Source organism: Sapajus apella, unplaced genomic scaffold (assembly GCF_009761245.1).
Source record: "Sapajus apella isolate SASKATOON/1434 unplaced genomic scaffold, GSC_monkey_1.0 scaffold11, whole genome shotgun sequence".
In the NCBI taxonomy this organism is placed as follows: Eukaryota; Metazoa; Chordata; class Mammalia; order Primates; family Cebidae; genus Sapajus; species Sapajus apella.
The window spans coordinates 8,759,210-8,786,565 of record NW_022436951.1 but is presented as its reverse complement, the minus strand read 5'-3'; the positions used below and the strand labels follow the sequence as shown (position 1 = coordinate 8,786,565).

General features: G+C 39.1%; 1 protein-coding gene across 2 annotated transcripts in view; it reads right to left on the bottom strand.

Moving 5' to 3' along the window:
• Window positions 1-27,356, bottom strand: part of ADAMTS12 (ADAM metallopeptidase with thrombospondin type 1 motif 12) — a 362,056-nt gene that overhangs the window by 126,230 nt on the left and 208,470 nt on the right. For both annotated transcript variants that reach the window (XM_032279004.1, XM_032279007.1), the window contains exons 4-6: window positions 22,483-22,679; window positions 21,677-21,760; window positions 1,725-1,849 (exon numbers count right to left, since the gene is read on the bottom strand). In XM_032279004.1, the coding sequence (XP_032134895.1) occupies window positions 1,725-1,849; window positions 21,677-21,760; window positions 22,483-22,679 (406 nt within the window). The remainder of the gene's footprint in view (window positions 1-1,724; window positions 1,850-21,676; window positions 21,761-22,482; window positions 22,680-27,356) is intronic.

Sequence of the window (27,356 nt, the reverse complement as noted above, 5' to 3'; positions counted from 1 at the left end):
GTGATTACAGTATGGAAAAAAAGGAGAGCATATCCTTTGTATTCATATTAGGTGATAGCTAAGGGTATGGCTGTTGGGGTCAAACTATGTAGACTTAAGTCCCAATTGTACCTGTTAACAGCAATGAGATTTTGGGCAAGAGACATAACCAAGGCCCAGTTTCCCTATATGTAAAATATGAATGATTAATAGCAGCCAACTACTAGTGTTCTTGTGGGAAGTAAATGAAACAAGGGCTGTTCTAATAGACATAGCACAGAGCCTGGACCATATCAAACACTTCACACATGTAAGCTATTATTAACTCACTCATTTCTTCAGGTGAGAATGACAGGAGCATCTGATTCTGCTCTCAGGGGAGGGAAAGACTTTCTGAGACACAACTTAGTGGCCAGTGCCATTTCCTGACTCCGGGGGTCTCCCCTGTAGAAGTTTCTGTCTAACTGAAGCCTTTACCTGGCCTCTTGACCAGGTCCTTGGTGTCTCCAGGCTGTCTGCTAGCTCCCCAAAGCCCCTGTGCTTAAATTCCACACCTACACTATTTCCCAGGGGAGTTACTGATAACTCAAGGTGTCTTAGATCCTAATGAACCTACTGTTACAGGTTTATATCAAAAACTTCCCATGTGATACTCTTGCATTTAACCAGTGTTTTAACACTCACACTCTAAAGAATGATTCTGATGACTGGAGTTTTGGATCAGAGCAAGGTAGACATTTGGATAGGGTGGGGACTGATTATCCTTCCTTGTAGGCATCCTATGCTTTGAGATGATCTTATCACAGGGACAGATCACAGGGCCAAAATGTTCACAGGCAGCCTGTCCTCCACAGGGACAGTGCACACCCAGGGTCTTTCAGTGCTTGAGGTTCTCTGTGGTTGGAGGGCAGGGCCAAGAGGCCTCCTCTACTATACATCCCTGGATTTCTGGACAAATCTGCACAGGAAGCCCAAGAAGAATTTACTTTACCCCATCTAATATAAGTCCTTCTTTCATCTAGATTAAAATGGTGCCTAGTATATAGCAGGTGCTCAATAAATATTTATTGAATCAGTACGAAAGCAAACCCTTCAAAGAGCAAGAGTTGATCAAGAAAGTTCAACGGATTTTTACACCTATGAGTCCTGGAAGGTTTGATGGTTCTTATTAGCACTATATGCTCTATTTGTGATTAGAACAAAATGATATTTTCATGGGAGTAAAAGGGAGAAAAGTGTAACCAAACCAGTCTGCCTACTCAACGGGGACCTGCTCCCCATATCCTATCCTCAACATCAAACAGATAAAAGGTAGACTGATTTCTGTAAAGATATTTCATGTTTCTAAATTGGAGAAAAATAAAATAGCAAAGGATTGGAAATCCCACTGGTAAAAAGTAACAGGAGTCTTTAATGAAGCTCTCCAAACAAGCTTTCTGATTGTTTATGGGGCTACATGAAGAAACCAGTTTTAAAAAGAAAATCATCAGTGAGATGGGAAAGGTGGCTGTATTTTGCCAGCAGATGCAGTTTATTAACAAGGAGAGCTTTGTAGTATTAGCAGGTTTGTTATGCTGTTTCCTCTACTGATATGGAAGTCAGGAGTTGTCTAGATCAAAGACACTGTCTTTATGAGAGCAGCAAAGAATAATGAGAATGTCATGGGTTTGAATACCTGGTAAGCCTTTCACCTGCCAGCCCTCCCTGCTTTACTGCCCCTGAGTTCCATGTAGTCTTTGGTGTACCTGGTGAGAAGGACAGCCACATCATGATGAACAGGGTTGAGGTCACTCTTGGGATTGATACTCTTCTGCCACTTGCAGAAGCTAGACAGTGTCTTCTCTGCATGGTGAACTATTTTCAATCCTTGCTGGAGAAAGGAGAGGAAGAGATTAACATGGGTGAGCTCACTGTGGTCAGGGACCATTGCACTAGACATTCATCTCCAGAGGTGTCCAAGTGAGATGAGTTCAGAGTGGGTGCATCAGATATTTGGCAGTCATGTGGCAGAGGCCAACTGACTCTTCTTGATTAATCTGCCTTAAACACTACCACTCTAATGACTTCCACCAGAAGAATCTGAAGGGTAAAACTCTAGGACAGAAATTATCACTGGAACAAGCAGCCCCTGGAGAAAAATGAAAATATATTAATAATAACCAAAAGCAATGTGAAGGTCTATCTCTGTGTCTCTCTGCATCCTAAGCCAATGCAATATCAAAGAAGCGTTTTTATTTTGAATGCAAAATAAGCAGATTTTCAACAAAAGTTTTTTCTTCTCATGAGATATCCTTCAAGGCTAGGGTTGCACAGGATGTTTTCTAGTCCTTGATTTTTATCTTGGTTTGACACCTATGGGTGAAGGACAGAGGATGACATACTCTGTTCGAGCTGCTGACCAGTTAGAAGAATTGGTCACCTGACAAGTAGGATGCTATAGCAGATGCACCAGCTTGAAGCTTCAAGGGCTTCGGAGGCCCAAGCCAGCACTGTGGCATCCACCTGGCTAATATTGGGGCTAGGAGAGGAGGGATCACTCCAAATTATCTGGATAAACACTTGTTGAATGGGGAGAAGAAAGATAATCAGCTCTTGAGGGGCTCCAGTTTAATTCGAGTTTCTAAAGGAGAAATTATTTTCCCTTGCCTCATTTCTTTGGGGCCTCCACATAAAGCCATCCCTGATATAGGATGGATTCCACCAGGAGGATGACTAACTTCCACTGGCTCAGTCTCATCTCAGCCTTGCTCTGGGCTTGGCCCAAGAACTCCAGGACAGTCTTTGCAGCAAATTATGAGCTTGCGTCTCTACCATTTTGCATTTTGCTGAGACCCACAACCAAATCATACAAGGCTAGAGGGGCTTCAGTTACTTTTTAGAGGCATTTTCAGGTCTCTTCATCACAAGTAACTATCACAGACCAGCTTCCTTTTGTGAAAACACACACAGGAGCTCATCGTGTGTTAAAATTCACTGAACTGCTCAGCATAAAGAATTTAGATGGAAGAAATTAACTTCATTATTTAATAATCTTCATCATTACATCATCCAGCAGAATGATATATGGTGGAGGAATTCTGGGGGACAATCTGGAAATGAAGGAGTCAGCCTCCAATTCAACCAGCCAAGCTGCTGCTAGACTAACAGCCCTCCCTAGATGGGAGCAAACATGCTCACCCATCATACTAAACTGGCCAGGTGGCATGAATCAAGAATAAGGGGAAGGGAAGAAGAGAAGAGGAAATAAAAAGGGAGGGGGGAGGGAGGAAAGTAAGGGAGGAGAGAAAAAAAAGGAAACATTTCTTGATCATTTATTATGTGCCATACTTTTATGGCACATAAACTTTTACATATGTTGTCTCTTTTAATTACGTGTACTCAGTATTATTTGTAAAGAAGACATTATCATTTTTATTTTATAATAAGGGAAATTAAATTTCAGAGAACTGAAGAACTAGCTCAAGGTCACTTAGCTCAGATATTGAGTCAAAGAATATAAGAAAGATTCCTAGGTAAAACTTGGAGTTGCAATTGGTCACCAGCCTCACTGGGAGGGTGCCTCAGTTCCAGCTCCTTCAGGCAGGAAGGCATATTATCACATAAAGCATCAACTATGATCAGATATCTTTCTGGTCTGTTTTTAACCTTACACTTCTTTGTTATGTTTTGGGAGAGGTCTCTTAGAGAATACTCATTAATTTAACATTACCATTTACAATTACCAATAGTATTACCACTTATAATTGTTACAAAAAGTGAAATACTTAGGTATAAATTAACAAAACTATACAGGATCTGTATCCTAAAAATTATAAAATGCTGCTTGAAGAAGTCAAAGACCTAAGTAAATAGAGAAACATACTGTATTAATGGCTTTGAAGATTCACCGTAATAAAGACATCATCTATTCTCCCAAGCTATGAATGTGTAGCTTTATTGCAATTCCTATCAAAATCTCAGCAAGCCTGTTGTAGATGCAAGAAAGCTCATTCTAAAATTTATATCAAATTTATTTAAAAAGTTCCAGGCCTCAGATTTAGCTAGAGCAATTCTGAAAAAAAAAATAAAGAAAAAGAAAGTGGAAGGAATCACTTTACCTCATATTAAAGTTTACTATATAGCTATAATAGCCAAGACAGTGAGATATAGGTGCAGGGATAGTCACACAGATTAATGACACAGACAGGGAACCCCAAAAGTGACCCACCTAGACATGCCCAGCTGATTTTTGACAAAGGTAAAAAAGCAATCAACTGAAGGAAAAATAGCCTTTTCAATAAATTGTGTTGAATAGCAAGAAAACAAATAATCCAATTGAAAAATGGGCAAAGGACCCTAATAGGTATTTCTCTCTCTTTCTCTCTCTCTCTCTCTCTCCATATATATATATATACATATATATATATATATATATATACATATATATATATATATATATGTAAATTCAACATTACTTATCATCAAGGAAATGCAAATTAAAACTACAATATGATATTGTCTCATACCTGTTAAAATGGCTACTATCAAAAAGATGAAAGATAAGATTTGGAGAGGTTATGGAGAAAAGGGAACAATTGTGCACTGTTGGTCGACATGTAAATTAGTAGCCATTGTGGAAAACAGCATGGAGGTTTCTCAAAAACTTAAAAATAGAACTACCATATGATCCCACAACCCCACAGGATATGTATCTTAAGGATATACAATCAGTATGTTAAAGAGATATCTGCCATGTTCATTGCAGTATTATTCACAGTAGCAAGATACAGAATCAGTCCAAGTGCCCATGGACTGATGACTGGATAGAGAAAATATAAGATATATATAAATACCATTCAGCCTTAAAAGAGAAGAAAACACTGCCATTTGTGACAACATGGATGAACTTGGAAGGTGTAAGTGAAATAAGCCAGGCACAGGAAGACAAATCCCACATGATCTCACTTATGTGGAATCTAAAAAAGTAAAACAGAAGCAGAGATCAGGGGCTGGGGAGAGGTTTGTCAAAGGATTCAAAATTTCAGTTTAGATAGGAGGGATAAGTTCAGGATATCTGTTGTGCAATATAGTGACTGTTGTTAATAAAAGTATACTGTATTGAATGTTGAAAACTGCTGAGAGAATAGATTTTTAAGTAGTCTCATCACAAAAAAATAAGCATGCAAGGTACTGTATGTGTTAATTAGCCTGATTTAGCCATTCCACAATGTACACATATTTCAAAACATGTTGTACACCAAAAATAAATACAATTTTTGTCAATTAAAAAATAAATTTAAAATGTATCAGAGAGAAAGAGAGATCAGGGAGAGGGGCCTAAACAGAAGCCAAAGCCGTGAGCAACAGCCAACAATTACACCAAATGTGACAGAAAGATGTTAGGTGGAAACCACAGATGTGCCAAACCTCTATTAACCTCGATAGGGGAGGCACCAGGTTCAAGAGGCAGAAGAAACCCAAGGCCAGCAATGAGATACGGGATTTTAATACAGGCATAATGATGGGGAGAGAGTCCAGTGGTGGGCTGGACATTATATCTGCCTTCCTACCATTGATCCCTCTGCCTCCCATGAAGATTTACAGAGATCACATCTCTCAGGTGGAAGATGAGGCGGGAAAATAGGGTCTAGAGGCAGGGAAATAAGGCCCATTCATACGTCGGCTATAACAGGAAATATCCTCTCCATAGGGCATATCCCATAAATGACTTTGTACCTTTACTTCATCCTCTCCATTTAGATAGGGTATACCCCAAGTAGCCAATGGGGTATTGGTTATCCTCTAAGGAGTAATTAAAACTTCCCAAAATTCTGTAACAGGGACTTTGAGTCCGTATGCTCAATCCTGCTCCCACACTGGGGAGTGTACTTTTATTTTCAGTAAAACTCTTCATTCCTTCCTTGCTTTGCCTGTGTGTTTTGTCCAACTCTTCATTTAAGACTCCAAGAACCTGGACACCCTCCACCGTTAACATACACAGTCCAGTGGCACGGGGCTTGGCAGAAAAACTACAACGACCTGCTGACATCATGTAGTTTATGCAGTATTTTCACTGAACAATCTCCTAGCAACTTCTACCTGGCAACCTTCATTTACTACAAAACTCAGGGCCTCAATCCCCTGTACAGCCTGTGTTCCACAGGATGGGGGAGAGGCTCAGGTGTTTATCATAGGTAAGGAACCAATCTTTGGGTTGGCTCCTCCTGATCTCCTGGCTTATAACTCACTTTCAGGTGTATCTTCTATACAGGGTCTTTTTAAGGGTATGCTTAAATTATTGCTATAAACTATTATACTGATTAGTGTAGAATAAACACAAGATTAATCAGTTTTTCATATATGTGAGTCCCAGTGAGGTTCTACATAATAATAAATCCACATTTCATGCTTAGTGTGTTTTGGCGTATCAATTACTTCCGCATGCTTCATCTTATTTGATTTTGCCAACGACTATGTGAACTATTAATGGTTAGGAGAGTAATGATTAACCCCTGTCTACTAATAAGAAGAAAGTTTACATTAGTAATTAGAACTGACCACTTATGGTTTGCAAGTGGTAAAGCCACAAATAGCACATAAAATGTAAGACTTCTCACTTACTGAAACCTAGTCTTTACTAAAAACACAAAAATTATCTGGGCGTGGTGGAGCACATCTGTAATCCCAGCTACTTAGGAGGAAAAGTGCAGGAGAAGTGCTTGAACCTGAGAGGAGGAGGTTGCAGTGAGCCAAGGTCACATCACTGCACTCCAGCCTGGGTAATAGAAAAAAAAAAAAAGATTTCTTACCTACCAAGACTCACACTTGAAAAAGTACACATACAACCTCATCAATAAGAATATTTCTGTATGGTTGCAATTGGTTACACCAGTGGTTGTATCTGTAGCATTTTTGGCATATTTGCAAGTTCCATAGGTCCTTCATTATTTCGTGTGCACCTCAAAGACTACATTTCCTCTATAGCTCTCTACTTTGCTGTGGAGGATGGGAAGATACTGAAGCCCTGTTGATGATTAAATAATCTGAAAACTTACCAAACTCTGTATAGAGCCCCAAGACTGCCTAGCAAGGCTCTAAAATACCTTGGCTACTTATTTATGACAGCACTCATTAAACCAAAGACTTCTAAAGATAGCTAGATAATTAAATATCCACATATCTTCTATCTTCTAAAAATAATTAGATAATCAAGGATCTCCTCAGTTCTCAGCCACATTCTCCTGACAGCTGTCCTTTGAACTGGAGTGGAACTTGGTACCAGTTAAAAAGTCATTCTCTATTAATTAGGCTACCAGAGGCAAGATAGAGAAGCTCAAAGGTGACAGTTTTGGAAATCATTAAGATTCCAGAGCGCCTTTGAAAGACTTTTCTCAATTAACTTCACCATGCTACTCCACCTGCTTCCAATATTTTTGGATCCTAGCATTTGTTTTATTGTGTGCAAGATGCTAGGAAGCAAATCTGACAAATTCCCACCCCAGGCAACAAGAAGTAAATGACACAAATACTCCTTGACTTACAACTGGGCTACATCCTGAAAAACTAGTCATGAACTGAAAATATCGTACGTTAAAAATGCAATGACTACATCTAACCTACCAAACATTGTAGCTTAGCATAGCCTACATGAAATGTTCTCAGAACATTTACATTGGCCTACAATTGGAAAAAAAATCATCATATGTAATTTACTGAATCCTGTACTAAAAATGAAAAGATTATACAGGTACTCGAAGTATGATTTCCACTGAATGCATATTGTTTTCTCAAGTCAAAAAATCATAAATGGAACCATGTAAGGGGACACCTGTGTTTGTGTTCTGATATTTAGTGGTCCTGGCATCTATTTTGGCATAGGGGGTCTGTTCCTTGATGACTGATTTACTGATTTATATCACAGTTAAATCTGCCCTGGAGAATGTCTTTTTTTTTTTTTTTTTTAAGACAGGGTCTCACTCTGTTGACCAGGTGGGAATGCTGTAGCACAATCCTCCAGGGTAAAAGCAATTCTTGTGCCTCAGTTTCCCTAGTAACTTGGACTATAGGCCTACACAGCCACACTCTGCTAATTTTTGTGTTTTTTGGTAGAGACAGGGTTTCACCATGTTGGCCAGGCTAGTCTCGAGCTCCTGACCTCAAGTGATCTGCCTGCCTTGGCCTCCCAGAGGGCTGGGATTACAGGTGTGAGCCACCACACCTGGCCTCTGGAGGATTCTGATAAGATACTTAACTGATTTGTTCCTTCCCCTTCCCCTGTAAGTCAGTCCCCATTTATTAAAATTGTAAGTTTCCCACTGATGACACAATCAGGTTCAGAGAAAATATCTTAATTCAATAGCAACTCAGGTTCTGAATTTCCTTGTTCCATGGGAGAAACTGCAGACAGAAAGCAGAGTCACCCCAAAATAAAAGGTGTTCAGACTAAAACAATAATGAAACATGCATTTTAATAAAGAGATGTAAAGTAAACCAAAAATAGGGATTTGCATTCATTTGAAAAATAGAAAAACCATGGTCTGAATGTAATCAATACAATTGTTGGTGGACGTAAACTTTCGAACAAATAAAATTGAACATGTCTATGATCAGCAAATCATAATTCTTTACAGTCCTCCCTGGATTGTGGTTATTTCTAAAGCTCTTTTCCATAAAAAGAATACTCTTTCTCCAGTCTTTCTCCTGTTTTCTACCACAGTCTTTTCTTTTGTTTGTTGCAATTATATCATCCAGTTCCCTAAAACTTTTGATGTTTCACATTGCCCACGAGGATGTTGCCTATGAGGATGGGGAAGCTGTTACCCAAACCATACTCAATCTGTGAAACGTTGCACAATGAATCCTGCACCAATGGGTAAAGTCCAGGCATCACATAGGATATGTTACTAGTTCTACTGTGTGTGGTTATTGTGTGAATATCATGATCTGAGAATTAATTCCATTTGCTTTTGAAATGCATCACTATATTTGCACTCTATAATATAGTAAATCTGTTAAACTTTTGCTTAAAGTAATGTTATACTTATTCTGCATTTCTTGAATATATGAGTTGAGGCCAGGAGGTGTAGCATTAAAAGAAAGGCAAAAGTCTTAGATTAAGAAACTTGTAGCAAAAAATTCAAATCCAGACAATAAAGTATTATTTTCACTTGGGAAAAATAAATATATAGTGCTGGAGCAACTAGATATCCACAGGCCAAAACCAAACAAAGAGAGAGAAAAAAAATTTCGATCTAAACCTCATATCTGGTACAAAAATTTACTCAAAATAGATCATAGACTTAAATATAAAATGTGAAACTGAAACTTCTAGAAAAAAAATAGGAGAAAGTCTTAGGAACCTGGGGATAGGTAAAGAATTTATAGACTTGACACTAATAACACAATTAATAAAAAGAAAAATGGATAAATTGGATCACATCAAAATTAAACACTTTTGCTTTGAGAGAAAGATTATGAAGAGGATAAAAATATGAGCTACAGAGTGAGAGGAAATACTTATAAACCATATATTTGACAAAGCACTTATATTTAAAATATGTAAAGAGCTCTTAAAATGCAACAATAAATAACAAGCAATAAGAAAATAGGCAAATGCCATAAAGAGACACTTCACCAAAGCGGCTATACACATAGCAAATAAGCACATAAAAAGATGTTCAACATTAGCAGCTATCAGGGAATTACAAGTTAAAACCACAATGATATATTACTACGCATTTACCAGAATGGCTGAAATAATAAATTATGACAACACCCAAATGGTGGTGAGGATGTGGTAAAACTGAATCATTCACCGCTGGTGAGAATGAAAAATGATGCAGTCATTATGGAAAAACAGTTTGGTAGTTTCTTAAAAATACTGCATAGGCAATGATCATATAACTTAGCAGTTGCATTCCTGTGCCTTTATCCCAGAGAAGTGAAGACTTGTGTTCACACAAAAACCTGTCTTTGAACATCCATAGTAGTTTTATTCATAATAGTTAAAAATTGGAAACAACCCAAATGTCCCTCAGTGGGTAAATGGTTAAACAAATAGGTACATATCATAGAATACCACTCAGCAAAAAAGGGGACAGACTCTTGATACACACAATTTGAATGGATCTCAAGGGAATTATGCTGAATGAAACAAATCCAGTCTCAAAAGTTACATCTGGTATTATTCCATTTGTATGACATTCTTAAAATAACAAAATAATACAAGTGTATTACAGAGCAGATTAGTGCTCTCCAGGGATTAGGTATATAGGTGGGAGGGAAGTATAAAAGCCTTGTGAGGGAACTGTTCTGAATGTTAATTGTGGTGATGGTCACACAAATCTGTATGTGTGACAAAATTGCATAGAACTAAATGTATACACACATGTTCATGCACATGCACACACCACTGTGTGCATCTGAAGGTAGGTAGAATGGTTGGAATATCACTTTCTGGGTTGTCATATTATACTAAGACTACACAAGATGTTACCAATAGGAGAAAAATAAATGAAGGGTAAAAGGAATTTCTCTGTACTATTTTTTACAGCTGCATGTGAATGTACAATGAACTCAAAACAAACAAACAAAAAATATAAAACACCTCAAAAATAACTGGTCTGAACCAAGGCTGGAGAGTTGCAATAGAAGATCTTATAACACTTTCTGGTATGATTCTATGCAGATTACTCACTGATTATATGCAAAAACTCATACCTTTGAATCAAAGGGAAACTGCAGTCTTTCAGACAGGTTACAGTGGGTAGGAAGAGCCACACACTCACACAACCACACACCCACACACTCTCATACACACACACTCACACACTCACATCCACACACATCCACACACTCACATACACACACACACACTCACGTCTACACACATCCACACACTCACATACACACGCACTCACACACTCACATCTGCACACATCCACACACATCCACACACTCACATACACACAAACCCCCACATACAGACACACACATCCACATACTCACATCCACACACATCCACATACTCACATCCACACAATTCTACATCTACACATTCACACCAATACACCCACGCTAAAGTTAATTAAGATCCCCAGTTAAATAACCATGAATATAAAAGCTTATTAGAGTTGAAGCGCTACACAGGCAGAAATAGAGGTCTTGTTCTCCCTTAGCTCACAGAGTCCCCGGCAAGGGCACACTGTCCAAAGTGGGATTTTATTAGATCTGAAAAGCTCGACCTTTCAATATTGTCCTTTCATACATTGGCTTGAAGCGCCATTTTGAAAAAAACTTACATTCCAATCCATGTGTGTTTGTTTAGAAAAAGTGAATGTTTACAGAGATCCAGTCTCCCGTATTTCTGAACCAAATTCAGTGTCAGCAAGGACCCGCCTTCTGGTTGTGGAGAAAACAGAGTCATCTTCTAGATGTTACACTCTAAATGCTGCCTCCATTGTTTTCATCATAATGAAAAGCACGTTTCCCCAAGGGCCTCAGGAATTACACATTTAATACCCTGATGTAAATGGTGAGAAAATCCAGGTCACACAAGGGCAGTACCTTAGCAAGTCACAAAGCAGGCATTGGCAGAGCAGGGCTTGGAACACAGGTTTGCAGATATAAGTTTAGGACTAGTGGTTTCAATACAACTGAGGACCTCCCTAAACTGCTTTGAATAATTGGAAAGACTTAGCAATTAACCAACGGATGATTATGGCTTATTTCTTCTCCTCCACCTCACAATCCTACCCTCAGTGAGGAGGAAAACAGGAAGCAGATAACTTCTTCTTTCGAGGTCCTTACCTCTGTCCTCTTTCTACTCTCTCCACTTCCCAGGCTCCTCTATGAGATGATCTTCTTCTGCCCTTCCTTTGGTTCATGGCTTAGTTCACCCTCAATCAGTCATATTTTTGGAAATCTTTCCAAAATGTGATTGTTGACTCCCACATCTGTATCTCATTTCAAGCCTCTCCCAGAGTTCAAATTTATGTACCTAAATCTCCTGATGGTCACCTCCACGGGTACTTTCAACTCAGCATCCCCAAAATTCTTTCCTCCCACTTTAACCTGAGATTCTTTCTGTGCCTTCTCTGGCTGCAGGAATGACCATCAACCCAGTTGTCCAATCTAGAAATGTCAACGTCTTGTTAGCCCCTCTCCTTCCATATCCTGCATCCCAATCTGTCATCACGTGGTGATTTTACCTCCTCTACATCTTTGTTACCTACTTCCCTTAGTCCAAACCTTGATTCTATGCTTGGTTTACGATATCCTGGCCCTCTTCAAATCCATCCTTCTCACTGTTGCCTGATGGATCAAAACAAAAGTCTGCCATATTATGATTCATGGCTCAAAGTTCTTCAAAGTCTAGCCTCAAGGAAGCTCTCCCTTCATTTGCAACCTCACAGTTTATGCTCCAGCAATGACTGCTGGTATTAACACGCTCAGATCCCCCTCACATACTTCCATAGGACTTCCTTTCTTCAAGGCGCTCCCTCTTTCTAGATTGCCTTTTTCTCTTACCCCCATTTAACGCACTCAGCCTCTATTCATTCTTTAAGATTTAATTTGGGCATTTTCAGGAAGCTTTCTCTGCCCCCTAGTCTGGATTAGGTTCCTGTAAGCATACCTTCTTCATACTTGGTTCACAGCACTTGCTGCACTAGGTCATAATAATCAAATTGTATGCCTGTTTTCCTCTTAGCTCCTTTAGAACAAGAATTAAGGTTTGTTTTTCTCCTCATCTCAGGCACTGAATATACCCTGGTTTACAGCAGGTATACTGGCTGACAAAACTGAGGATGCACACCATACATGAAGGAAAGGAGAAAGGGAGATACTATATCCACTAGGCCAGGAAGAGTGATGATTAGGTTAATGGGAAGTTTTGTGGTAAGTTAGTCAAGAGGCAAGTTCTGCAGATTAGGGAAGGGGCAGTAAATAGGCCAGAAGTGTGAAAACTCAGCAGAAAATCTGCAATAACAATTCCAGTGCCTATGATAGGAACTGCTAGTAGACGATTCTACATGGGTGTCTCACGTTTCTGCAACACCATGTGAACAAAGACACAGGTTTTGTTCCAGAGTATCCTTTGAAGGATGCTGTAAAGCAAACAGCCTTAGAAGATAGACTTTTTCCACAGAAAAGCAAAACTTTATATCCATAATAATAAAGGTGATGGCTTCCTCTGGGGCAAAAGTTGGACAAGTTTGCTTACAATCTGTTTTAAAAGATTGGGGTTTTCATATTTTTGGGGTCCTCAGCTGGGATAAAACCCACTGTATGCATGGCATACACTTGGGCTGCCTGCAACACCCTGATGCAACTTATGGGACAAGAGGGACAGGTGCAAACAGATGCTCATGCTCCATTATGCTGTGAGCAATAAAGTCCTTTGTCTGTGACTCAGGATTTTCATGTCTTCTGCCAGCACTGCATTCATGAAAGCATGGCAGACTAACTTGTTAGCTTGCAAGCAGGGTAAAATCTCAGATTGTTATACTCGAATGTCTCCTCAAAAAATCCTGCTGATATTTGATTGACAAGGTAAAAATATTGGGAGGTAGGACCTTTAAGAAGTGACTAAGAGCCTTTGTAAATGGATTAATACTGGATTAATAAACTCAATTAATTAATCAGTGGATTAATACAAAGCAAGTGCATAATTAATTGAGTTAATGATTACCTACAGCATAAATGGGAGTGAGTTTGTTATTGCAGGGATGAAAAGGATCAGTTCAGCACTATTTTCTCTCTCTGTCTTGGATGCTTCCTTGCCATGTGATGCCTTCCACCATGGAATGACACTCACCAGATGCTGGTGCCATGCTCTTGGACTTCCCAGCCTCCAGAACTATGGGCCAAATAAACATCTGTTCTTTATAAATGACCTAGTCTGTAATATTCTGTTATAGAGAAAGGAGCAGCAGAAGATTGACTAAAACACAGACTCTGCCTAGTTCTTGACAGGAATAAGGAGGATAACAGGGAAAAAGTGATCAAGCAATAGTGAGAACCACGTCAGGGCTAGATCATCTAAATATATGGGCCAGGTCTGCATGATTGTTGAGATTTTCTGGCAGCTGGGCTGTTGGGGAAGGAGTAAAGGAGAGGGAAAGAAGGTGAATAGTAAAATAAAATCTCAACATAGGAGATTCTTATTACATTCTGATTTTTCTATAAAAGTACTTCTGAATAACCTCAGTCATTGGTGAGGGAAAAAAAACGCTAGGGTCCTAAGTCTACTCTCAAAATCTTTCTTGCTTTCTTCCTATTCCTATTTAAAGTTCCTCATGTAGACAAAGCAAGTGCACAATTAATTGAGTTAATGATTACTTATAGTTTGATACTTTGCCTCTGTGTAGAACTTTCATCTGCAATATGTGACATTTGACACAAGTTCAGTGACAGCGTCTTTTCTATTAAATGTCACAACTCTTCCAGAAAGCCGTAATTGAATACATTTTTTTCAACCTTTTTAGCTTCTTAATCTTCAAGTCTCAGAAGGGGTTAAGGCTAAGAAACACTCATTTAATTTATTGAATGCTCTTGATCACAGGAGCCTTGAGAATAGTAATTAGTTATGCATTAAAATGAGGTAGCCCTAAGCACACAAAAAATGCAACAGGACTTCAGAGAGACTATGATGGCTCACAGTAAATGCGAGGGAACTTGCGCTAAACATTTTCCATAAAACATCTTGGTAACTATTTGAGCACGTCAAAACAAACCTCCATTCACACTATTTTTTCCTCATTTCCTTTGCAAACAAAAATAGATTCCTCTTTTTGTTTATTTTTTTCCACTTCCTCTTCTCAAGCTAATCCAATTCACTTTCCACTTCCCCTTTTCTATACATTTGTGTATGTGAATTAACGGGATGGAAAGTTGACCTACAGGAAAAAGCTCACAAAATAGCTCCACATGGGAAATAATTTTGCAAGAACATGGCTTTTGTTATAAATTGTCCTCTGTCTTTGTAAGCTCTTTCTGTAATGAAAAGAATCTTGTATTGATTTCTCTTGGAATTTCTGATAGCAGTTTTTGACTCAATGCACAATCTGACCATGCTCTGCTAGTCAGGCTTAGGCTACTGAAAGAAAGAGGATGAGCAGAGAAGAGACAAGCTGTAAAAGATTTAATCTGAAACTTCTCATGTGTCTAAGGGACAACTCATCTGACTACCAGAGGAAAAGATAATTATTTTTAAGGTTCAAGATCAGCCTGGGCAACATAGTAAGACCTCATTTTTTTTAAAAAAAATGGCAAGGCATGGTGGCAAGTGCCTGTATTCCTAGCTACTTGGGAGGCTGAGGTGGGCGGATGGCTTGAGCCCAGTAGTTCAAGGATACAGTCAACTATGTGCCACTGCACTCCAGCCTGCTTGACAGAGTGAGACCCTGTCTCTGTTACATACACACACACACACACACACACATGCACAAAGTCTAAAAATTCTTTGCCAATATTTTTGAAATTTGCTTTGAAAGAACAATACAGACCCACACATCAGCTGGGGGGAGGGTTAAACCAGTAGCCTGAATTTTTTAAATCAACAGACTTTTAACTCCAGAGTTTCCAAAAAAAGTAAACTCAACATGAAACCACTCAGTAGGCCAAGAAAAATTTCTTTGTGAAAGTAGTTGTCTCCGCCCTGCTGTCAGTCCTACTGCTGTACCTTTAAGCTAGGCCAACACCGTCAGGCTCCTCCAGTGGATGGCACAGTCACTTAGGATGGGATTCACTTGGCTTCATCCAACTCACTATCATCCCAGTTGTCTCTCTATCTTGTTCTTAAAAGAAGTCCCCAACATTTTATTATCCTGATTTTGTCCTTTAGGGCTTTTATTTTCCTCCAAGGATTTTGAAGTCCTTGCGAAATGAGCATAGTATTCATAAGCTTACAGAGTTTTTGTGGAACCAAATTATGATGATAATGATAAAAATAATAAGACTGGTATTAATAGGTAACATTTATTGAACAGTTTCTACAAGCCAGATGTTATGCTAAGTATTACATGAATGAAGACATTTGACTCTCACAACAATGCTAGGAAGTACATATAATTATCACTATTTTACAAAATGAGGAAATGGAGACACAGACAAGTTGAGTAACCGATCAAAAATTATATGGCTAGCAAGCAGTGGAAGTAATGATAAATCTTGTACTCTCCATGATCAAGCTGCTCATGAGAATTGGAGAGAAGAGTCTAATCCCATCACTAACCCCTGGTCCAAGTGGGGAGCAAGGGGGCCATCAAACAAATTGGTCTAAAATGGAAAGGGCTTAGAGATCAAGTTTGTGTCCAAGTCCTAGGAGAAAATTAAAAGGATGGAATTAGGGCCATAAAATAAAAATCAGAGCTCAATTCAGGTGTAGACAGGGGCATGACAGGAGTGAGAGCATGCTGGCTCCTACATGAACGCACTGTTTGTTTTCTTGACCCATGGTTTCTTAATACACTTGACATGTCTTTTCAGAACATGGTTTTGTGTGCCTCAGTTTCTGCTGCTTTGAAATATGACCATCTAGCCTTTTAGAAAGCTTCCAAATTGCTCCAAAGAGAGTTTTACACCCAATAATCCAATTTATCCTCAAAATGTGATAAAATCTCATAGTGACTTTTAGGTGGTGGTAACTGACAAATAAAAGTTGAATTTTGCATAAATAGCCTAACCTCAAAGTCTCTTGAACCCACCACAGAGAAATAAAGCCCCAAATGGTGTTACCCATGAGATGTATTTAGAATAAGAAAGACAAGAGTGATAGAAAGTCACTAATAAAAGGAATCTATTTCAGATACCCAATCTCGGGATTCCCCTCTTCACACACTTTCCACAGAGCCTGAGTGATCTCTCTAATTTCATTTGTTGGGTTGGAATAATCTAGAGGATCCCACAGGATTAGATCCAAAGCCCGTATGTGGCCACAAGGCTCATGGCAAGTTGGCTGCCACAGACCCTGGTTCACTGATGGACTGCTGGCCTCATTCACATACTTTCTCTTACTTAATATTTGAACAAATATTTATTAAGGGTCTATTATATACACAACACCAACCTCAACCTTGGCTCTTAAGTCTTACATTGAGGAAACTGTATTAATCAAATAGATCTAAGATTACAACTGTGAAACATGTTGAGGAGAAATGCAGTTTTATGGGAGTAAATAATAGAATCTTACTAGGAAAGGGGGTCAGGGAAGGCTTCCCCAGGGAAGCGACGCTGGAGCTGTAATCTGAGATTGAGCTGAACAGCTTAAGTACTAACAGCTTAAGTGAACATAAAAAGACAGTCCAGGCAACGAGACCAGTGGCAGGCCTTGAAAAAGCATGATGAGTTATTGCTACTTCTCAAGAGCAAAGGCAGGAGTAGCAAGAGATGAGACAGGGAATCAGAAAACCCCTGGACTAAACTAAGCCAGGTATGGGGGTTGGAGAAGGGGTGGCAGGAGGGTGGATATGATCACATTACCATTTTCAGATTATCCTGACTACATTGCAGAAATAAGATGAAAAGAAATCCAATTGGCTTTGAATAGACCAGAAAGTATACAACACTGTAGTCCAGAAAAGAGATAACTGTATCTTGAATTGAAGTAATATAAATGGAGACAGTCAGATAAATGGTCAGTACCTGATAACGAACCTGCCACGGGAGGGAGAGAAGGAGGTATCATTGCATTCCAGATTTCTGGCTTCTGCAACTGAAAGGACAATAATGCCATGTGCAGACATGAGAAACACTGGGACAAACCCAAGTGTGAGTGGAGGTGGGCAGGCTTTGAGTGGCTGCTTCCTCTCCTGCCTCTAGCATAATCATTTGTTTCCTTTCTGTCACAACAAGACTTCTCAACCTCCCATTCTGTGGTCCAATAACAGTGATACATCCACTGCCTCTCATATGCATAGTGCTGGTTTAAGAATAAAGCCATTGTCCATGCAGGTCCTTCCACTTGGAATTTCCTTCCTGTATTAGTCCATTTTCACAGAGCTATAAAGAACTGCCCGAGACTGGGTAATTTATAAGGGAAAGAGATTTAATTGGCCCCGGAGAGGCCTCAGGAAAGTTACAATCATGGTGGAAGGTGAAGGGGAAGCAAGGACCTTCTTCACAAGGTGGAAGGAAGGAAAAGTTCCGAGCAGAGGGGGTAGATCCCCTTATTAAACCATCAGATCTCATAAGAACTCATTCACTATTACAAGAACAGCTCGGGAGACCCACTCCCATGATTCAATTATCTTCACCTGATCTCTCCCTTGACATGTGGGGATTATGAGTCTTGCAATTCAGGATGAGATTTGGGTGGGGACACAAAGTGTAACCATGTCACTTCCTCACTAGTTAATTCCTTTTTATTTTCTAAAATCCCAGCTTAGACATCCAAGTACCCTTTTCTATCCCAGTAGTTTTATACTCATGCCAATCTCAACTTGAAATTTTCTATTTTTGTGCTTTCGTGCAGTAGACTTAAAGTTCCTCAGAATCAGGAAATGGAACTTGTGTTCATATTTGCATCCCTGGTGCTAGCACAGAGTTTGACATATACCCGATGTTCCACAACCCTCTTTTCATTATGGATAAAGAAAAATGGGTATGGATCAATGATATAACTTCCTCAGAGTTACTGAACTTAGGTCAACTTGTTTGAAGGAGTCACAGTGCTGACCTCACACTCTACTTCCTGTGTCAGCCATGTTGACATTAGTGAAGGGCTGTAACCGTTGCTGTGTATTGTGGGGGCGCTTATTAGTCACAGATATGAAGAATGGCTTGAGCCATTTCCTGGGAATCAGGAAAATGGCAATTGTAAACTGCAATTCTGCTGTTAACTTGTGAAACCTGTACCAATTAGAGCCTCCAGAAAAGCTTGAACGAGGATAATGTTTGGCAAGTGGGAGACAGAGAGCCATGGCTTCCTGAAGCGAATCATGTGTTTCTTTGCACTTGCAAAACCAGATTGGTAGGGAAGAGGATAAACAGTGTCATTGTGATGGAGTTGGGCACTGGCCAATCAAGCTCCTTCAAACAACTTCACTGGCATCAACATGCCATGGAGATGCCCTGACAGCATTATTTCTTGGGAATTAAGAGATGCAAAGTTTGAAGGGGCCTGATCCATGGAAGCCACATTATGAAATCCTACCAGTGGTGCTGCTGGGACTACAGAGTGTCAAGATTTTTCCTTCTGTTTTTCATGACAGCAGTTTAAACCCAGGGACTTTTCCTTCTTACACCCAGAAATATTTTTATTTTTCTTTCTTTTTTTTAATCTGAAAACACTAAATGTTTCTTCACATTTGTATCTAGGAATGCCTATGTGCTCAACCATTATGAAAAAGTAAACATTTTTTCTCCAAGTTATCAAAGTGTGCTTTTCAAAAATCAAAAACATAGTTCTCATACAAATATATAACAAGCACATGTTCAAGATGTATTTAACTCATTAGTGAGGAGACAGGTAAGATAATTTTGCTCATTAATGAGGAGACAGACAAGATGGAAAAGCTGGTTCAAAGGCGGATGCAAAAAACTGATGCAGCTATAGCTAGCAGGGAAGAACTGCTGAACGAGATAGCCGAGTTAGATACAAAATTAGATACCGATTTTTATTGGCCTGGTTCCACCAACCAATAAAACCATCTTCAGAATTGTCTTCTCTGCCAGACTCGAATCATTTTCACCTCTACTAGGCAAGAACCATTTGTACTCTATCATTTTCTACATGTCAGCCTCTAACTTGACCACATCTGCGCCCGAATCGATAGTAAATAACCAGTTACATTTTCATAGAGTCAGATAGGTCTCTTTAAACATTAAAAGGATATATAATTTTCATGTTGCCTGCTTTCCAAGTTTTGAATACATTTTCTTAATTAAAAAAATCACATGAAGGGACATGACATACCCATTGGTATTCCAAGAAACCCAAAGTATGTTTCAGGTGGTGAAGGGAGATGGGATTATAGGGGAAAGAAGAAAACATGGACCCTGGCTCCAGAGATTGTTTTTAAAAAAATCTTCTAACTGATTGTGGAGGCTTTTCCTGTCAAGAAAACAATAAGCCCTCCCTTGGGATTCTGACTGCAGGTCTCTTGCTGATGGGGAGCTGAATGATGCCATTCTTCACATATCCCAGCTGCTGGTTAAGCTCTATAGATTGCAAGGGGATTTCATCAGTTGGCTGGTCCTTCCATTCATTACATTTTACTTCTTTCATTTATTTGTGTCCCAGGCACTGTTTTAGGTGTTAGGGATCTAACAGAATAAAGACATATGGCTTCCACCCTCATGGAATTTATATTCTGCTAGAGACTGTGATGATCAAAAAAAAAAAAAAAAGGTAAGTAAATACACAGAATCATGATGAATTGTGAGACTGCCATCATTCCGTGATGAACGCAGTAAGGGGGTCTGCTTTGAATAAATTGGTCACTGTGACCTTTCTGAAGAGGCAGCATTTACACAGGGCCTGAGGCATGAGAAGGTGTCAGTCACGTGCAGAACAAGGAGAAGGATGTTTCAGGCATTGGGAGTCATAAGTACATAGACAGTGAGTGTGAAAGAAGGAAACAAGGAAGAGAGTAACATAAGCAAAGACCAGAAAGGTGGACGGAGGCAAGATCATGAAAGTCTCCACAGGTCACACAGCAAGAAATTTTGAATTTGTTCTAAAAGAAACAGAAAGCCGTTAAAGGGTTTTGTGCAGTGTAGCACCTCAGTTTGTATTTAAAATGATCAATTATGGCTGCATTTAAAATGATCATCCATAGAGAATGAATTCTGATGGCAAGGCTGAAAATAGGAAGCAACCATTTGGTAGTTCACTGCAGTAGCCTATACAAGATATGATAAGGTCAGACCAATGTGATGACTGCAGAGATTATGAACAGTAGGTGGTTTTGAGATGTATTTTGGAAGTAGGATCACAGTAGGCCTTGCTATTGGATGTGGAACATGTAAAAAAATGATTCAAAAATCTCTCCTGGGTTTATGTAACCAATGCATAATAGTACTATTCACTGAGTGGGTAAGATGGCGATTTGGGGAATGGAGGTGGCAGAATTGAGATGATTTAGGCAGGGAGTAATCAAGGTTCCATTTTGGATTTATGAAGTTTTCAAGATGAATGGATTTTAACACAGCCAGGTGGAGATTTCAAGTAAGTAAATGGATACGAGCCTGAAGCTCAATGAAGAGGTCTAGGCTTGAGGTATCAATTGAGAGTCTCAGAACGTAGATGACATGTAAGTCTCTGATAATAGATGAAATCCCAAAGGTAAACATGCAGATAGACAAGAGGTCCCAAATCTGAGAGACTTGTGTTAAATATGCAAAAAGTAAATTAACGGTATCGAAAGTTCAATATTTCCATGTCTTTCTTAACTTTTACTGAAACCATCCAACGATGTCGTGATTTAGTCTATTCTTTTGCAGAACATCTTTAGTGACTGTGGTAAGTCTCATGTGCGTGTTATTAGATGCAATGACTGTCAAGAGATTCCAACTATGCATATTTTGAAAGTGCTATCCATCTCCTGCTCAGTATCACTGAATTCCCAAGAGAATAACACAGAAATAATATTTCCCTTCTCAATGGGCTTCCAAATACTTTCTGGTACCCTCTTTCTTGTCTACCAAGGGCTCTCCTGAGAAAAAGGAGGTAGGAAGTGCGAGGATATCAGGCAGAAAAGTGGAGGGAAAATGTTACCTCTTCTTCTTCAAGTAGAATGAGCCGAACCACAACAATGTGAATTGCATTACCAATACTTGGGTTATGGAACAACCCGGTGACCTAGGGTCAGAAAGAGAAAACCATTAGGCCCATATAGAGAAATGATAAATAAATACCAGAGTAGAAAACAGCATTGTAATGCACATAAGATAAAGGTTTTCTTATAGGTCAGACATGTTTGGTGGTGTGCTAAGAAGAGTGAAATATGCCCACAGCTCATTCCACATTACAGTATTGAAAGACAATGTTTCAGGGTGATTCCTTGGCTGTGTGTTTGAGGGATTAACATTTTTCTTTTCTTAACTCAGGCCACAGTATTCTCCTCTTTCCCATCTCAACAGAACTAACATCCTCTTGAAGGCAGAAAACATCAATAGCGCAAAGAGGAAGCTCAAAATTAGGAGTCATTAACTTTATTCCAATTCTATTTCTAACTACTTTGAGGAAATTATGCTCTACTTCTTTGCCTTAGTTTACTCCTTGGTTTACTAACATAAACCAATGAGACAAAGCCACACTAAAAGGATTGAGTCATTTGTAAATACCTATCAGAAATATGTAACTAATAAATTATAAAATGTTCCCAGGATACACATTTTTAAGGGAAAGACTAATTTATCCTGAATTTTCATCCATCTTCATCCTTAGGCATGGGCTAGATTCACATATATATTTATAAAAAAAAAACTTAAAAGAACCAAAAAAGGCATTTCTTATTTGTTTATGTATTTCTAATTACATCTATTCACCAGCTGCCCCACCCCCCATGTAGTCAGGCATACCATGTTCATGATGGTGAGGATGTAGGACTCCACATTCTCACTCCCATGGTATTCAATCATCTTTGTGTCAGCTACCACCAGCGTCTCCACCCATCTCTCCTTGCTGATGGAACGCCGAGAGAGGCTTCTGCTTGGCAAGTTGTGCCTCTCCCACTTCTCCCGCCATAGCTCTTGCTTCTGGGAGATGTTAACACTGTCTAAACAGTAAACAGAAGACAATGGTCTAACACTGTATATGTCTCATATATTATCTACTTATATTTGTAAAGATGCGAGGCCATAAGCTTAATTTACATTTAAAAATATAAACGCAATGTTTTTATATACATGGCTGAAATAGATCAATTTAAATGACTATGACCAAGAGAAATTTGAATCTTACAGAGAGATTCCAACTATGTATATTTCGGAAATGTTATCCATCTCCTGCTCAGTATCACTGAATTCCCAAGAGAATGACACAGAAATAATATTTTCCTTCTCAATGGGCTTTCAAACACTTCTGGTACCCTCTTTCTTGTCTACCAAGAGCTCTCCTGAGAAAAAGGAGGAAGGAAGTGCGAGGATATCAGGCAGAAAAGTAGAGGGAAAATGTTACAGAGAGGTTCAAGAAGTACTTATAAAAATGTTTGTTACCTACTACATTAAAGTATGTCTTCCACTATTGAAAAGACAACTAACAATGGGAACTTTCTCTTTCTTCTCCTCCTCTAAATTATTCAGTGCCTACTGAGTGTAAGACAATATACCTGGCTTTTAAATGTTTATCCTCATGAACGGGTTGTTTATTCCATTGTTTATCCTCATGAATGACTGAGGTGGAAACTGATGCTCCAAGTGGCTGGTTAAATAACTTTCCCAGAGTTGGGCAGCCTATCAGTAAAAGATCCAGTATTTTCTATGCCCTAAAATCAGCATTTTAAAAAAAATGCACCACATTGTTCCCTGTAGAGTAAACATGTATAAAACTGTAATATATATAAGCTGAAACTGCAGAAGGTTCCAGGCATTCCACTTGAAGAAGGTACAAAAAGAGGTAGAAAAGATCCAAAGAAGGACAGCAAAATTATCAAGGTGACTGACAGATTTTAGTATGAAAAGGATTTGATACATGTGGGTTATGGTTTAGAAGACAAAATCTAGGAGAGGCTATAGAATTATAAAGAAAGACAAATAGCTACACAGAATCATTCTTAAAAATCCCAGAATACTGTTAAGTAGGGAGCACGTTCTAACTTGAAAGAGGTCTGTTTAAAACCAAAACTAGTTAAAGGCTACTTCACACATCAGGAAGCAAGTACTTAACCCACGTGGAGATCAAGTGTAAAAAGTTCCAGTGGGCTCAGAATGGCTTAGGGTGCAGAGAAAAGACAGATTGACCAGATGAGAGTAAAGAAAGATGCTGGGGCTGATACAGGGGCAGCATCTGGGTCTTTGAAGAATTCTATCAGGATCACAGTCACAAACACTTCCTGCCTCTCCCTGATCTGTACCCTGGGCCCCTGGCAGGGGCAGAACATCGAAGCAGAGTGGCAAACTTCATGTCCGTTTCCTAATCTCTGGTAGTGGCCATCCAGTCTGAACTTGAATACCTTCAGCAGGAGGAGGGGACACTCAGCAACTCACAGGGCATCTTGTTCTCTTGGGAAATTCTCAATTGCACCTAGCTGAAACCTGCTTGTCTGTCATTCCTCCTTGTTAGTTCTGGTCCTGTTCTCTGAAGCATCTGAAACTATAACCCCTCTTGAGGCCCTGTCTCAGACTATGAGTGGGGACAGCTAGCACCGTATCCTTCCCGTTCCCCTGGTGCTCTCTGGGCGGTGGAGTTGTGTATGCTGGTTGGTGTGTAACACTTCCTGGTTCCTCAGTTTCACTGTCCATTTGAAGTTAGAACACATTCAGCAATATTGACAAAAGAAATGAAACATCATCATAGATCTAAATAAATTCAAACTTTAGCATTGTGAGTTTGACTTCAAAATAATAATGCTGTACATTATAACACTTTTGAGAAATAATCTGGGATTATGTAAGCTTTGGAGGGAAGTCTTGTGAAGGTTTAAAAATGGGGAGGTGGATAACCCCTCATCTGCACTAGAACCATTTTCTCGTTTCTTTCTCCAGTCACTTTGCCTGGAGAAGCATAAATTCCCTAGGAAATGTCAAGATTTTATCCATGGTTTCTAACTTTCTGACCCCCTCCTCCCTTCCCCGATCAGCCTTTGGTCCCTTTTTGAATCTCATGGAAATGTTTTCAAACCACTATCTGCTTTCAGATGTCTCTGTGTAAGCCAAGCAGCCAGCCACCTTTGAGCCCACGTGGGCTGGTGTTTTCTGAAAGGGCCATTACAGGTTGGGCTGAGTACAGGAATCCTGTCAATGTGGATTCAGTTCTGTCTTTCTCTCAGCCCCCTCCCATCTTGCTGGGTGGGATCATGTCTGCCTTAACCACGAGGCTGGTCCCTGCCCCCGATCTTGTGTGTGAGGGTGACTGGCAGGCAGTTTTCTCACCCAGTGCCCTCACCAAGCCCTTGAGGTCTTGGTCCTTCTTCTCCCTTGGCCCCCACAGCCTCGGCCTCCCTCTCCTGGGTGCCAGTCCCCTCACAGAGCCCCAGCTTACCTCAGCAGGCAGACTGCCGAGCACAGCCCTTCATTAAAGCAGAGCCCTGTGCTCCTGGCTGCAGCCTCCATCCCCACCCTCAGATATCTACAGTTAGGTGCTAGTAGGAAGCTGTCATGGGCGAGAAGCGTGTAGAAAAAAGTAGTTTCTCTGCTTCCCTTAGTCCTGTATTTCTCTACTTACTTCTTCTTTATTCTCCTCTTTTCTACCTTTTATCCGTCAGTGTTGAAAAAGAGAGTTGCTGGGCACTGAATGTTTGCATCCCCCCCAGACGCAGATGTGGAAGCCTTAATCCCCAGAGTAATGGTATTTGGAAGAGAGGCCTTTAGATTGTAGTTAGGCTTAGATGAGCTTGTGACAGTGGAGCCCCCATCATGGGACTGGTGTACTTATAAGAAAAGGAAGAGACATCAGTGCCCTCTTTTTCTCTCGGAGAGAGACAAAGACAGATGAGGACACAGCAAGAAGATATATACATCTCTCTCTCTCGATATAGATATCCATCAAGAGATATCTATATCAGGAGGTATATAGATATACTTATGTATTGATAGGTATATAGATATGTCTCTCTACATAGATAGATATATAAATATATCTCTTGATATAGATATCTCTCGATATAGATGTGTATTGAGGGAGAGAGCTGTATATATCTTCTTGCTGTGTCCTCGTCTGTCTGTCTCTCTCTGAGAGAATGAGAGGGCTCTCATATCTATATATCTATATATCTATATAGATATCTATATATCTATATATCTATATATAGATATATATAGATATCTATATATCTATATAGATATCTATAGATATCTATATAGATATATATACACACACATATATATGGAGAGAGAGATACATTCTCTCTATATAGCTATATAGAGAGATATCTATATCTAGCTATACAGAGAGATACATTCTACATAGCTATATATATATAGCTATGTATATATATGTGTATATATATGCATATATATGTATATATGTGTGTATATATGCATATGCATATATATATATATACATAGCTATGCTATATATACATAACTATATATATACATACATAGCTATGTATATATATGCATATATATATACATAGCTATGTTATATATACATAGCTATATATATACATAGCTATGTGTATATATATATGCATAGCTATGTATATATATAGCTCTATATATTCTCTCTATATAGCTATAAATATATAGAGAGAGCTATATAGAGAGATACATTCCTCTCAGATATATATATGTAGCTATATAGAGAGAATGTATCTGTCTATATAGCTATATATATATAGAGAGAGAGATACAGAGCACTATATATATATATATATCTAAGAGGAATGTATCTCTCTATATAGCTAGATATAGATATCTATATATATATAGCTCTATATATCTACAGACATATAGATATATAGAGAGTGAGAGGGAGAGAGATCTTGGACTTGGACTTCCAGTCTCTAGAATTGTGAGAAATAAATTTCTGCTGTTTAGGACATCCAGTCTATAGCATTTTTTTATAGCAGCCTGAGCTATCTAAGACACAAGTTTTTTTTTTTTTAAAGACATCTTTAAAGTCCATCAAGTTACATTCATTTTTCTAGCAAATTTTACTCAGTAGTAAACATTCATATAGGAGGAAATGTGGAAATGAGAGATGGGGTCTGGTAAAGGCATATATATATACATATACATTTTAAATTTTTCAACAAAACCTACATTAAACACTTATTAAAGTTCAGGTTCTATACCAAGCACATAGCTCATTTAAGTGTGCCAACAAACCTAAGAGATAAGCCCTCTTATGATCACCATTGCATAGATGAAGAACTTTAGGTTTAAAAAGATCAGGTAGTTTCCCCAGAGCCACATAGTAAATGACAGATTCAGTCATCTGTCTGATTCCACTATAGCAGCAACAAACATTTATACAATAGATTCCCTGAACAAGGCCCCAGTTACTCTCCTGAATAGAGACAAAAAGTATGTGACGTGATTCTTGACTTTATGCAACAACTAATCTACTTGTAGGTAATGAGACACGAATATAAGAAAAATTATCATCATTGAGTTTCAAGTAATTCCCAAAGGGAGATATCAGTTCTATTATAGATAGTGCTGGGAGCTTTGCAGAAGTGGTAGGATCTGAATCGAGTCTTAACAGGACTGAGCTGGGGCAGAGGTCTGTATATATGTGAGCTGACTCTGCAGAGTTCTAGTGGTGAAATCTCAGATTTGGCAGAAGAAAT